The sequence below is a fragment of the Peromyscus eremicus genome, chromosome 11 (genome assembly GCF_949786415.1).
Source record: "Peromyscus eremicus chromosome 11, PerEre_H2_v1, whole genome shotgun sequence".
Classification (NCBI taxonomy): Eukaryota; Metazoa; Chordata; class Mammalia; order Rodentia; family Cricetidae; genus Peromyscus; species Peromyscus eremicus.
This window is the reverse complement of record NC_081427.1, coordinates 60426745-60440379: the sequence shown is the minus strand read 5'-3', so window position 1 is coordinate 60440379 and position 13635 is coordinate 60426745. Positions and strand designations below refer to the sequence as shown.

Genomic DNA, 13635 nt, shown 5'->3' with positions numbered 1-13635 from the left:
AGTACAGCCAATGTTCATATGAACCCCAAAAAAGTTTGTATACATCAGAAAAGGTGTCTAGAGTAATATATGGAAAAGAAAACAAATGCAATCAGGTACAGAGATGATTTTTAGGCCTCCATTTTTGCTTAGGGTAAGTCATTACTCTCCATAGCACTTGGTGGCCTTCTTATCACATTCCACAGGTTTGTCGGTTAACTGACACGGACATGTACTTTACTGCAGCCTTTACAGCTGGCTCTCTAAGGGGGCCGCTTCTTGGGACCAATCTCTCAGTGAAGTCCCCACTCAAGCCTGTGGGATGCTGCTTACTTGGAATTAAGGAAACGCTACCAACAAATCCACTTGTTGTTTTTTTTTTTTTTAATCTTTTAATTCCTGTTCCATTGCCTAAAGGCTGCAAGGCTATTTTCAGAGCACGCCACTCCTCCCATGCATGGAGAATGCACAGAGAACCATGCACATGCTGCATACTGAAACTGCTTATGTGTCGGGCCTAGAAAGGAAGCGTCATCCTGGCTGTGACGCTTGGCATAAAGGAAATGTAATAGAAGCAATTAAATCGTAGAAGACTGGTGGAGGCGTGCCCAGGCTAGTAGAATGCCATAAAACATTATAGGTCTTCTCTGTGGGACCTTGTCCCCAAGCTCTAGCAGAACATGGGACAGGGGACGTTTACCTTCCTTCCACTTCTTTATAATGGTTACCAGCATCTCCTACATTATTATCCCTTATGCAAATTGTACCATCAGCTTCCCTAAGCTTCAAGGTTTACACCTTCCCACCCAGGGCTGGAGCATCTGTCCTTGACCCATGCAGCTGGGTTTCACTCTGGCTGGAGACAGAATTGCAGTCTGGTTCCATCTTTAGTGGTGAACGGAGGCAGGCGTTGTCCCTCTGGGTCCCCGCCATGCTCTGTGTGACACACTTTACATGAAATTCCCATGTTCTCAGGGACAAGGCCAGATCTTCAAGCAGGGAGTCGAGGTTCAATTTTGAGCGACAGCTCATAGAGTGTATCTTCATCTATAATGAGGGCTTTGTCAAGCAGGTATTGTATGACCTGAAGAGAGAGAAAGGGAGAGGGAGAGAGACAGAGAGAGAGAGAGGGAGGGAGGGAGGGAGGAAGGGAGGGAGAGGGAGAGGGAGAGGGAGAGGGAGAGGGAGAGGGAGAGGGAGAGGGAGAGGGAGAGAGAGAGAGAGAGAGAGAGAGAGAGAGAGAGAGAGAGAGAGAGAGAGAGAGACATCAGTTATGCTTCTCTCAGAAGATCAACTGTACGTTTTCTGAATGAATCTGACACAACTAAACATCTTTCCTGAGACATTTGGAATTTTCGTAAAACAGAAACAAATGAAGATATTATTGTTGTAAAAGCAGTCCTCTCCCAACCTCTGGTTCCAGTCTGCACTCTGTTGTCATTTGGTGTACGTGATCGCAGATGAGTTACTGTGTGTTTATATGCATTACACATACTCATAGTATTAAATTTAACCTTATAGTGATAAACAGAATCATATCCTCCATTGAGGTTTACTTTCCTCTTTGCAACACAGGCACATGGAGCTCTCACTGCTTACAGCCTTGAGCGTGCAGCCTATCAGTGGCTTTAATAATTGCCATACATGTAGAATTGCAGTCAGTATTTTACAACCCATGATGAGGATGGAATCCTTGCCGGCTTGTTTCCTGGTGTTCACGTGTGCATGCTCTGATGGACAGATACCAGGAATAAGGAAAGGAAATGGCACTAGAAATGAAGGTGTAAGGGCATGAAGTATTTCTGGGAAATATTTCCTTCTTATTGAAGTATAATGTTGATAACTCATGTGAGTATAGTTCTGACAAATACATACACTCACTGTTCTAGGCTAATTTCTGTTGCTATCATAAACTATGACCAAAAGCAACTTTGGGAGGAAAGGGTTTATTTCATCTTACACTTTATAGTCCGTCATTGAAAGGAGCCAAGGTAGGAACTCAAGGAAGAAACTGAAGCAACCTACTTTTCCTTAAAAAAAAAAAAAAAAAAGAAAGAAAAGTCTGTCCAGTTGTAGAATGTATTTTGTGATCTCGAGCTTGGAATGGAATCAAAGTACTGGAAACAGAAGGTACAGGGTCAGAACCCAGGAAACATGCTCAACAACAAATAAAACTTGACGAATTATCTTTTCAGCTTCCCTTTTCTTGGTCAGGCTTGCTGATCATTTCTAGTTCAGGTCCTTACCATAAGTCAGCCTTTGGTATTATTGCTCAGCTGTGTGGTTTTATAGAACACTAACTTCTACATCCGTCCTTGTAAGCTCTCACTAGCACACAGTGTTACCTTTGGCTGCTGGTCTATGCGGTAAGCAGTCTGCTGGAACTGACGTATCTCTCGAATAATGTGTGATATCTAACAGGAAAAAACAAGAGCAATTCAGAAACATCCTTCTGCATCACAGTGCATTCTCCCAGGGTGACATCCCCGAGTCCTGTCCTCCATGGGGTAGGAGGAGCCTTGCCTGATCACTTCTTATACCTTCAAGGAGCCAAGGGTAAAGCCAACAAGAAGGCCCTGAACTCATAATCACTGGGTCAGCTGACTCTGGGTGGCCACAGGCTGGCAACAGGGAGAAGCTCTGGGTGCCGCTTCTTGTGGGTTTCTAGCCTCTAACTTCGTGTTCAGAATATGGCTGTCTAGCAAGGAGACTCATGCATCTGCCTACTGGTCAGTTTTAGAAAATCATCTTTGGAGTTATATTCCCCACAGCCTGGACCCAGACTTTAAGAAGTCACTACCAAAAATCTCTTCAACTGAACGACAACAGGTGTCTTCACCCTCTTTTCCACCTCAAGATTTAGAAGCCGACACCACCCTCTTCTCACTAGGCTGCCAAGTCACCAACATAGGTTAATCACAAAATGGCCACCTACCATTCGCATTTTTGAGAAATTGACAAGGCCTTCTTCTGTAAAGTTCGGGGTTCCTTCTTCAATGAAGGCCAGGTCTGTCAAGTACATCCCGAGGTAAGGGACAGCAGGGGGATTACAGCTGCAAGGCCAGGAAGAGTGGTTCTTATTCCTGCACACACACAGTTAGAACTTGCACCACAGGAAATGCATTTTTCATTTAGCTAGTTTGGAAATGCATTAGAAGACTTGGATTTAACAGCCATTTACAGCTACACACTAAAGCCATGAAAGAGACTGTTTTGAGATATTTGTACACTGTGTGAAGATGTATTGCTGTGATTTGTGAAATAGAGAGCTGAATGGCCAATAGCTAGGCAGGAGAAGACAGGCAGGATTTCCAGGGAGAGGGAGGAAGAGGAGAAGGAATCTAGGTGCTCGTATTTTAACAGAAGACTTGGAGCAAGTGGGATGTGCCATACTGAGGAGAGGTAACTGAGCCACATGGCAGTTTGCAGTTAAAATTATGGGTTAATTGAGTTATAAGAGCTAGTTGGGGACAAACCTAAGCTAAAGGCCAAGCTTTCATAATTAATATTAAGTCTCCACGCCATTATTTGTGGGCTGGTGGTCCTGATGAGAAATCACAACCATAGCAGGTATTTGTTCAGGCAAACTGGGTCTACTTGGTCTTCCTGGTGAGGCCTGCAGCTAAGGATATGGCTTCTGGTGCAAAGGGAACAGAGTTTGAATCCCAGCTTGACCAGTTGCTCAGGAATACTGAGCAGGGTGCTCCCTGGTCTACACTTTCCTCACCAGTAATGAGGACAGAAAAGCTAATCTCTGAAGTTTATTGTGAGGCTTAAGACAGAGATGTAAAGCACCCAACATGCAGTGTATAAATATTTAGCAAGTACTTGCTATACTGTTACTGCTTTTACTGGTGTAAAAATATAGATGACTATCAACATATAGATGACTATCCCTCATCTTTTACCAGTGTGACATAAGACAAATGTTCTCCTAGGGTAAGCCAAGTTCATGTGTTAAATCACAAGAAAACCAGTTGCAAGAAAATAGAGCTCTTATTCTCTGCCTCCCTGCCCTGTGTGTGTGTGTGTGTGTGTGCGCGCGCGCGTGCGTGTATGTGTGTGTGTGTGTGTGTGTGTGTGTAGAAAGAACAATGTAGGTATAAAAGGCCAAAAGTAAATACAGTAACAACAGTAATCAACTGCTTCTGGAATATTTACACAAAAAGTCACAATCAATCACTATGTTTAGATTAAGAAATACTAAATTAATAAAATTATACTAAGAGATATTTGACTTATGTTGATATTTTACTAGTTGGAATATACTACATACATCTCTAATATACTTACTATATGCACAGTACCCATAAGATGCTCACTATATGCACAGTATCCACATACACCATGGTCTATCTATAAGATTCTCACTATATGTACAGTATCCGTACACACCATGGTCTATCCATAAGATGTTCACTATATGTACAGTATCCATATACACCATGGTCTATCCACAAGATGCTCACTATATGCACAGCATCAGTATACACCATGGTCTATCCACAAGATGCTCATTATATGCACAGCATCAGTATACACCATGGTCTATCCATAAGATGCTCACTATATGCACAGCATCAGTATACACCATGGTCTATCCACAAGATGCTCACTAAATGCACAGCATCAGTATACACCATGGTCTATCCACAAGATGCTCACTATATGCACAGCATCAGTATACACCATGGTCTATCCACAAGATGCTCACTAAATGCACAGAATTCCAAGTGAAAAGTGAAAATATACGATAGTAGCTCCTTCCTATTTCTTCTTCATCAGCAACGAAGGGGGTAGATTACTATTTGCATGCCACGCAAATTATTTGATCATATTCTTGAAGTGTGAATCATTTAATGATTAAAAAAGACATACTTTTTAAGAGTTTCTCTGAGGTTTTTAAATCTTCCTTCAGATGAAACAGTCTTCTGAAGTTTGTCCATCAGAGCTTTTGTCTAAAAAGGAAAGAGACAACTTAGTTCGTCAGGAAAACTCTGTAATTTGATGAGAGTGAGCAGTGGTAGGGAACTAGGTTCTTTTCTTCAGAGGCAGGTGCTGATGCCATTTAATGTTTTAAAACAAGAAGGGAAGAGACATGCAAAAGAAGTGCCTATATCCAGGCTTTTGCCACAGGCTGAGGAAAAACGGAAAGAAAAGAAAAACTGTGAGGCAAAGACGACTTAGGACTTCAGCATGTGTTGAATGAGCATCTGAAAGGGGGCAGGGAGTCTCCTAAAAGGGATTTCAGACCAACCTCATTCTTCTATTAAAGTGCTGGGAAGCTGACCCAGAATCTTGTAGATGCTGGACAAGCACTCCACCTCTGAGCTCCATGCCCAGCTCATGGTGAATCTTTTTCAGTATGTCCAAACCATCAACACATATCTACACAGTATCCTCCACTCCAAATCCTTGCTTTAGTGATCATGCTCATCAATTTGCTAGAGAAGTTTAATTCTAGACTTTACAAAGACCTACTATGGATGTTGACATTAGTCTAGAGTTTCTTCCATAGTCATGGAAGAACAGCAGTGTGACCCTGGGGGATGGGATGAGGACTCACTCCTGGTGGGCTACACACACAGGCATCTTGGTGGGTCCTGATTCTCCAGGGCCAACTGTGAGAAGCACTTGACAAGCCTAGGTTGGAGATCACATGACCCTGACTTGGGTTAGAGAGGAGCTATGTAGTTTCCACAACAATCCAAGATGCCGTCATTCCATCCAAATTTCTGAGGTCTCAGAAGGGCCTTTTTTCTTTATCCAGGACTGGCCAGGGTCCAAAAAAACTTCATAAGTACAATCTCCCTGACAGTCACAGATCTAGGGAGTTCCACAGGCCTTCTGGGCATCTTCCAGACTGATCTCAGACCTGCTATGGGGAAGACAGTATTGCCAAATTTGGCACCTCAGTGACCAACCAGGCCCTGACTGTGACTGGAGTGAGGTACTTGGCTGTAGATACCACCACTCTAGTGAACAATCAGACAACTGTCAGTGACTCATACATTGACTGAAACAGTATAGTCTATCTGACGTCATTACAGCTTGTACCACAAAACTTGAGACAGAAATTTTAACATGAGCTGAGAATCTCTTCCATAGTTATCATGCTGTATCTATGCTCTCAAAGTCAAGAATACCACTGAAGTCAGTTACAGACAAGGCCTGGAACTTCCTTAAAGCTTGCAGGAGGCCTTGGCACAGTGCACCAGTTTTAACCAATTAAACAAAACAATTGCTCACTTATTTTACTGACTTAGATAGAGAAGGGGTCTGTATAAGGGGAAAGGAGTGTTTATATCATTTTTATGGCTGTCTGTGAATCTATGGTTGACTTAAATGGAGTTTTTATTCTTATTTACAAAATAACACCATTTTTTTTTAAAAAAAATGTATGGTTTTTACTAGTCATTCCAGGCTTTGTTGGTCACAGACTTCTAAGGATCCTAGTTCAGGTCCTCAGAATTGCCCTTTTACAAAGGAATAAAGTGGGAGGGGAGCTGTGAGGGCCTACTTCCTGGCTACACAGAGAACTCAAGGCAACTCCTGCTCTGGAGAGAAGGACTCAGAGAGATAAGTGAAGACAGAGGAAATGATGAGCTCATCTTAGGGGGCTTATGCTCTCAGGGGGTAATAGTACCAACACCTTGAAGAATTGGCAGCAGGATACATGTATGCTCTTTTGGTCTTGCCCTGAGAGATAAGCACTGTGGGATAGCCCTCTCCAATTCCAGTGGGTACATCAAGGTGCACAGTGAAGTGCAGTGAATGGTTAGGCTGAGCATGCGTGGCACAGATCTCCTCCCAACAGGCATTAAAACAGTATGGAGGAGCCTGGGAGGTTCCTCCAAGACCCTTTGTGAGGACCAAGGTAGTAATCCAATAATGAAGAGTTCACATGCCCTGCGGGGCCACCAAGGGCAGAACAGCCTGTGGTAGAGGGTGACACACACCCTAGGCTCAGAACATTAGCCGAGCCAATGGCTGGACAAGACAAGGCTAACCCAACTCCCTTGGAACAATCATTGACTGTTGCTCCTGGGCAGGTTGGATAAACCACCTGCACACCACAGACATCCTGCATCTGATGACCAACCAGCAGAGGACTAGAGGCAGAGTCAGCCTTCTAGAGGTCCCGAGAAAGTCTTCCAGACAGCCTTGGAGAAGGCCCCTCCCAAACTCACCAATACCCAAGGAGAAGGCTAGAAGGGCAGGGAGCAGTATGACTTGATTTGACTATTAAAATTATCTGAGTGGAAATAAGAGAGGAAATCTAAATCTAATGGAAGAAAACCAACGGTCACACACCTGCATGTCTAAGTCACCGGTTCAAAACTCGAAAGCAGCTCCCAGAAGGACCGAGGAAACGTTGTACATTGAGGCCTCTGGGGACAAAGGCTTTGGAGGAGAAGGGGGATGGGGACGAATCCACCGGGCGGCTGTGGGCTCACTTGCCCTCCAGAAAGAATTCAGGCAACAAGTCATGACTGACAGCCACATTGTTTGAGATTGTGCCCCCCTAAACATTCTAATGAGTGTTTTGGAGACACACAGGAGGGAAATTAATTAAGTGGTAAGAGCAGGGTAATTATCCATTGGCACCTTCCTTTGGCAACTGTACTGCTCATATCAGCTAATGATTTCCTAATTAGCAGGATTCATCTGGGCCCTCTCTCCCCACACCTCCCCCCCTCTCAGTAGCAAGGTGTGTCGCACACCGATGCTCACCTGCTTGGACACCTTGGCCCAGGTTTTCTTCAGCCTGTAGATGGCACTTCTGTTTAAGGCCGCGGTGATCTCCAGCACACCATTGTAGTTGTGTAGACACCGGCAAATGTCCGCTACTGCAACCCACTTCTCAATGGCGTTGGCACGGGAGCTGATATCAGCGTAATTCATTATCTGAGAGGCCACCAGGTTACTCATCTAAGACAGCCAAAGAGACCGGCAAGCTAAGAGCCAAAACAACGCATCCCGGCAAATAGCTGAGTGGCCCATGAGCACCTAAGGAGGAGTGGCTATTAGGTAGCACAAAGCCCTCGGTCCATCCTTAGACACCAGCTTCCAAAGAGACTAGAATTTGGAATGATAACAGCAGCGACAAAACCACCCACACCTGCTCGTCCTGAGAGTGGAGACAGGGACTCTCTGGAACCCAGCTTGCTGGAGGAAATATGGATCTTTTTACATCAGTAGTTTTGATGAAGGAATCCTTGCCAAGAAATGGAATGACCTAACAACCAAGCAAAGGACATATTCCAGACCAGGGTATCACTCCTTGGGGACCTTGGGGACACATATTTCTTTACCCCCAACTATGTATAGGTAACATACTCTGGGAAACCTCAGTTTTCACAGAGAAAGAAAAACCGTGGGTTCCTATTAATCTGAATTCTTATGTTTTGGGTTGTGAGCCTGGCCTTTTAATGGCTGAGTCATCTCTCCAGCCAGCCATTAATCTGAACTCTAAATTGGTCATCTCTCAAACCAGAAAATCGCTTAGCATAGAAAAAGAGAAGCACACTTTCTTCTTGTAAAATTTCACTGGCAAAACAAACGAACTTTAAAGCTAAGGACTGTAATTCTACTAACCAAAAGCTAGCCGAAGCAGCTCAGCTTTCAAAATATGAAAGGAGCAGACAGAATACAATCAGCAGCAGCGGGGTGCAGGGATGTGATTTTGTATCCACACATTAAATCTGATGGGCACCCCCACTCTTATAAGACACATAAGCTCTCACAGTACCTTTTCGTGTCACATAGAAACTCCCTAAAACACATACTAGGGCTAATCACTCCCTCAGCTTTAGTGTAGAGAATAACATAGACTCCAGTTTGTTGGGAGGAGGTGATTCGGTTAATCAATAATTTTGATAAGGACATTATTTCCAATAATTATTGACGAAGTGGGCTAGGACACACTTGTCTTAGTTGCTATGAGCAGAAGGAGAAGGAAATCCATGTCACTGACGGGTACAGTTTGGATGTTGAATGTTCCCCACAGACTATGAGTCAATGGCCTGGTCCCTAGAGTATTAGAAGGTACTGTGTTGGTCCTTAGCTCAAAGAGGTGTGCGTTGAAGGGGATTGTGGCAACTATGCCCCTTTCTCTTCCACTCTTCGGTTCTTGTCTGTGAGCTGAGCAGTTTTCTCTGCCAGTAAACCTTTTCTCTACATAAGTTAATTGTCTTAGGTATATGATTATAGTAACATAAAACTAACTAATATGCTGGCCTTAAGGTATTCTGAACCCGGCTATGAGGGAGGAGCAGAGGGAAGTATGTAAACAAGTAAACAGCATAAACTAAACAGTAACAGTAAATAGTAAACAGCTAAGCTATGTCTGTTCTGAAGCTGGGGAGACGATTCAGTGGAGAAGCTCATGCCTATGAGGTCCCAAGTTTGCGTCCTCAGCACTCAGTGGGGCATGACAGGATGCACCTGTAACTCCAGTGCTGGAGGAAGGAGATGGGCAGATTCAGGAGCTCACCGGCCAGCCAGTCTAGCCATCTCACTGCCTTGACCCCATGCTGCATAAAGTGTCAGTCTGATTATGGCACTCCCTGACAAAAATCGGTCTGTGGTCCCCCTTCGTCTTTAGGGTCCAGCCCAGCTGTTCAGCTGTTCAACCCAGCATGTAGTGGCCCTGGCGATCTCTCATCCTTGTCTCCAGAGGTCCCTGTCTCCTCATCAGGATATCAGGTCCTCTGCTCCACCATGACTTCCAACTTCATACCTGTGCTCTTCTGCTGAGACAGGCAGGAAGTAGTGAGTAGGGGACAGGAAGAAAGCACAGGGGACTTGTAGATTCCATGCCTGGCTGAAGACAGGGTGATGTCACTACCCATCTTAGAAGGTACAGAAGCAGGCTCAGCCTTGCTACTGGGTTGTTTAAAGCACAAGCTAGCCTAGTGTGGGAGATGTGTGGGTCTGGATCCTGGGGTTGACTCTTCAGTTGGAGTGCCCTGTGGGTAGCCCAGGTGATGGAGCACATTCCTTACGTCATACCTTCACTTAGCGTCTGTGTATTCTTAGTGGACCCTGTGCAGAGCTCTGTCTTGGGACTCTGTACTGCTGTTTTGGTACCCTGACTTTAGATGACCTGCTAACTTGCCAATGCAGTCCCTTTGCTCATATAAATATCGTCACTGTTCCTTGTATTATACAGCACTGAAACTGGAAAGGAAACTTCCCTTTGCCTGGATAGCCCCGAAGCCACTTCCATGGCTGTTATTGATTCTCTCACAAGACTAAGTCTGTTACAACAGCACCAATGAAGAACTGGGTATAAAATAGACTCCTCATCTTACTGCTGGAGACTGACAGTGGTAACCACAGCATCAATGAGTTTGTGCTGTAAGAAGTTGCTTCCAAAGTCAGCCTGTAACTTAGGAAGTCACACTGCTGCAATCTTAATTGTCACCACCAGGGGTCAGTACACACGCAACTCTTTCAGTTAGTCTGTGTATGAGCTTGGAGTGATTAGGATAAAAATAATAATAACATCTTACACATGATTGAGTACTCACAGGACCCGGGAGGGAACCATCAAAATGGGACTTCTTATGTCTGGAAATGATCACATCCCTTTAAGAATGTGAGGAGATCTAAGTGTGCCCTTACTATTCAATCAGCTCTGTTTACACAGTGGTGGCAGAGTTTATTTACTTCTGTTTCTGGGGATCAAATCCAGGGTTTTATGCACGCTTAGACAAAGAGCTCCAAGTCCTCCTCCACTGACTTACATCCACAGACTCTAAGTTGATTTATTCGAGAGAAGCCTAAAACCACAGCACTCGCCCTCCTGAACCACGCCCATGGCTGTACCTCAGTTACTCACTTCATTGAAGTGCTGGCTGGTTTTCATGATGTAAGGTGTCCTTTCGTTTTTATCCAGCTTCATCCAGCCCTGCCCAAGAAACTCTCTGAAGGTTGAGAATAAAACACGAAACCAGTGAAGTTTGTAAGCAGTGGTGGCGAGACCCTGCATAGTTATACAGATTAGACGGGTACATTTAATTTAACATTCATGGAATATTATCCTCCCCATCCCCCATTTCCACTGATCATCTCTAAGGAACTGCAGCTCAAACCTAGCATTCCACCATTTACTGCCAAAATGAAAATGATTTTTCAGTCTCTATTGTTGGGAATTTTGTCTCAATAAAGGCTTCTCTGAAATTAGAAAACGCTGCCAGCATAAGAGAAACGAAGTAACTAATAACGCAGTAGTCCAGGCGGTGATTTCCTCTGGGTTAATCTCTAAATGCAACATTCCAGATGAGCTATTCTGACCAAAACCTGCTCATTAGAACTGAATTCTTCCTTCCACCCTGCTCTTATTTTCTCTGGAGAATGGAAGTTTCCAAGGTCAGGAGCTGAGCCTGGTAGGAGGATGGTCTTCTGAGGTCCTCCCTGGTGGGAAGATGGTCTTCTGAGGTCCTCCCTGGTGGGAGGATAGTCTTCTGAGGTCCTCCCTGGTGGGAGGGTGGTCTTCTGAGGTCCTCCCTTGTGGGAAGATGGTCTTCTGAGGTCCTCCCTGGTGGGAGGATAGTCTTCTGAGGTCCTCCCTGGTGGGAGGGTGGTCTTCTGTGGTCTTCTGAGGTCCTCCCTTGTGGGAAGATGGTCTTCTGAGGTCCTCCCTGGTGGGAGGATAGTCTTCTGAGGTCCTCCCTGGTGGGAGGGTGATCTTCTGAGGTCCTCCTTGGTGGGAGGGTGGTCTTCTGAGGTCCTCCCTGGTGGGAGGGTGGTCTTCTGAGGCCCTCTCTGTGCAGTCATTTCATTCATGAGCAGGTCACTAGACCTCAATATTCATGGGACAGTTGAGATAGAGTGCATGGGAATTATTTTGTGTGGACATTTAGAAAGCAACATGAAATAAAACCAATCTAACACATTCTTAAAGCAGAAATGTTGGCTGGGTCCTCTGCATGGTTTATTGTCCCTCACTGCTGCTGGTACTGCTCTTGCCCCTATTCCACAGCTAGACATAGAAGTGTGGACGCAGTTCCACAGCTGGAAATAACTGGCAGATGTTTCAGGTATAGAAGGCACAGGGAGAAATGGGAGTCCCAGAAAGATTCCACAGCAAGAGCCACCACCAAGTTCTCTCTTGGTACATTCTCCTCTTGTAGAGAAGGCAAGGGCCCACCTTCAAAATTCTGGGTGGTAGTGAGAGGGTAAGGGGGTGTTGGTGGAAGGGATATTGTTTTTCTTAACCTAAGACTCCAGAATGTCACTGGGTTCATTTGAATGGCCAATGAGTCAGATTCCTATTTCAACTCTGTTCCATGTGCATGGGTAGGTCTACAAATTCAGGGAAGCCAGGAAGAGAAGACGAAATGCATAGAAGAACAGTCTACTTGAGTGTTCTTGGGCTCATCCCCTTATGCTTCTCTGACATCACTACAGGATTAGACCTGTCTCACCCATCTGCTCTGACATCCTCCATCACCAGGGATGTCCTATGTATGACAAGGATCCCATTCCCGGGTCTTGCCCAGCCATTACCTTCGGTGTGGTTACCAGTTCATGGATAATGTGTGCTAATAGTGGCCATTTGTCTAAACAAAGATCTGCTTAAGGATCTTTCAAGTCGGTGTGATTGCAGGGGGCTTAAAGAGCCTCCTGTGTATACAGGAGAAAATGCAGAGTCAGGACAGGCAGGCCCACGGCCACTGAGCTCAGCAGAACATGCTAACTCACAGAAGGGGGTCAACACCTGTAGCAGACATTATAGCATTAACTGTGGGTCACTTCTCCTCAGAATGAAACTTTGGGTCCCTCCAAACTACGGGGTTCTCATGAAAAGACAATCTTCTGGACCTCAACCAAACCTACTAACATTGGAATTTCATAGGAGTATTATCTCTGAGAGTACATCTTCTACAAGCTTCCCATATAGCTTTAGACAGACTCAGGGTTAAGAACCACCTTTGTAGCTGTGGTGAGGATTCTGTATTTCAAAGATGGGAAAACACAGAGAAATTCACATTCTTGGTAACCTTATTACATACAGAACAAACATAAACCAAGATCATCTCAAGGATCTCCAAGTCAATGTGCCCGACATGAACTGGGACCAAGAAACATTCATGCATGCTAAATAAAGACCTTGAGATGGAGACTCAACATCCCTGAGCATGGGTGAGTGCATATGCACACCTGTCTGCCTTAGAGATAATGGCGGCTTCTAGGCCAGCTACTTCCTGCGAGGGGACAGCGCACTCACTCGTAGGGGATGCTTCTGAAGACAACGTGGTCCAGGAGAGTGATCTGCTCAGCCAGCTCCATGGCTGACAACGTCTCAAAGCACTCGGCCTTTGGGCAGTCTGTCTGCAAGAGATGATGAAGTGAAACAGGGCACCTGTGGAGCATGAAGTCCTTCACTAGCGTCTAGCTCTGAAAGAAAACGCAGCAAACTCAAAACTATGAAAGCCCGTGTTACCGTCACCAACCAGCTGCGGGATCCTGTACTGAGTGAGGCCCTTCTCACCCAGCTCCACAGGCAGACACGTGGTCAACCACGGAGTCGGTCCCATGAGTTTGCTCACCTCAAGGGGTCGGTGGCTGAGCTTACCATTTGAATGATATCCTCTAGTTTCAGGTGAATGTCATCTTGATCGTCTTGTGAAAGAGCCCTGTAAGGAA

The 13635-nt window shown here is 45.1% G+C and overlaps 1 protein-coding gene across 5 annotated transcripts in view; it reads right to left on the bottom strand.

Moving 5' to 3' along the window:
- Positions 1 to 232: 232 nt before the first annotated feature.
- The window catches only part of Rasgrf2 (Ras protein specific guanine nucleotide releasing factor 2), a 225863-nt gene continuing 212460 nt past the window's right edge, over positions 233 to 13635 (bottom strand). For 3 of the 5 annotated variants that reach the window (XM_059276403.1, XM_059276404.1, XM_059276407.1), the window contains exons 20-27: positions 13565 to 13625; positions 13217 to 13320; positions 10826 to 10910; positions 7714 to 7911; positions 4858 to 4937; positions 2915 to 3062; positions 2325 to 2393; positions 233 to 1063 (exon numbers count right to left, since the gene is read on the bottom strand). In XM_059276403.1, coding sequence (XP_059132386.1) covers positions 971 to 1063; positions 2325 to 2393; positions 2915 to 3062; positions 4858 to 4937; positions 7714 to 7911; positions 10826 to 10910; positions 13217 to 13320; positions 13565 to 13625 — 838 coding nt within the window. In that variant the 3' untranslated portion in view covers positions 233 to 970. The remainder of the gene's footprint in view (positions 1064 to 2324; positions 2394 to 2914; positions 3063 to 4857; positions 4938 to 7713; positions 7912 to 10825; positions 10911 to 13216; positions 13321 to 13564; positions 13626 to 13635) is intronic. The other 2 variants (XM_059276405.1, XM_059276406.1) reach the window with 1 other exon arrangement.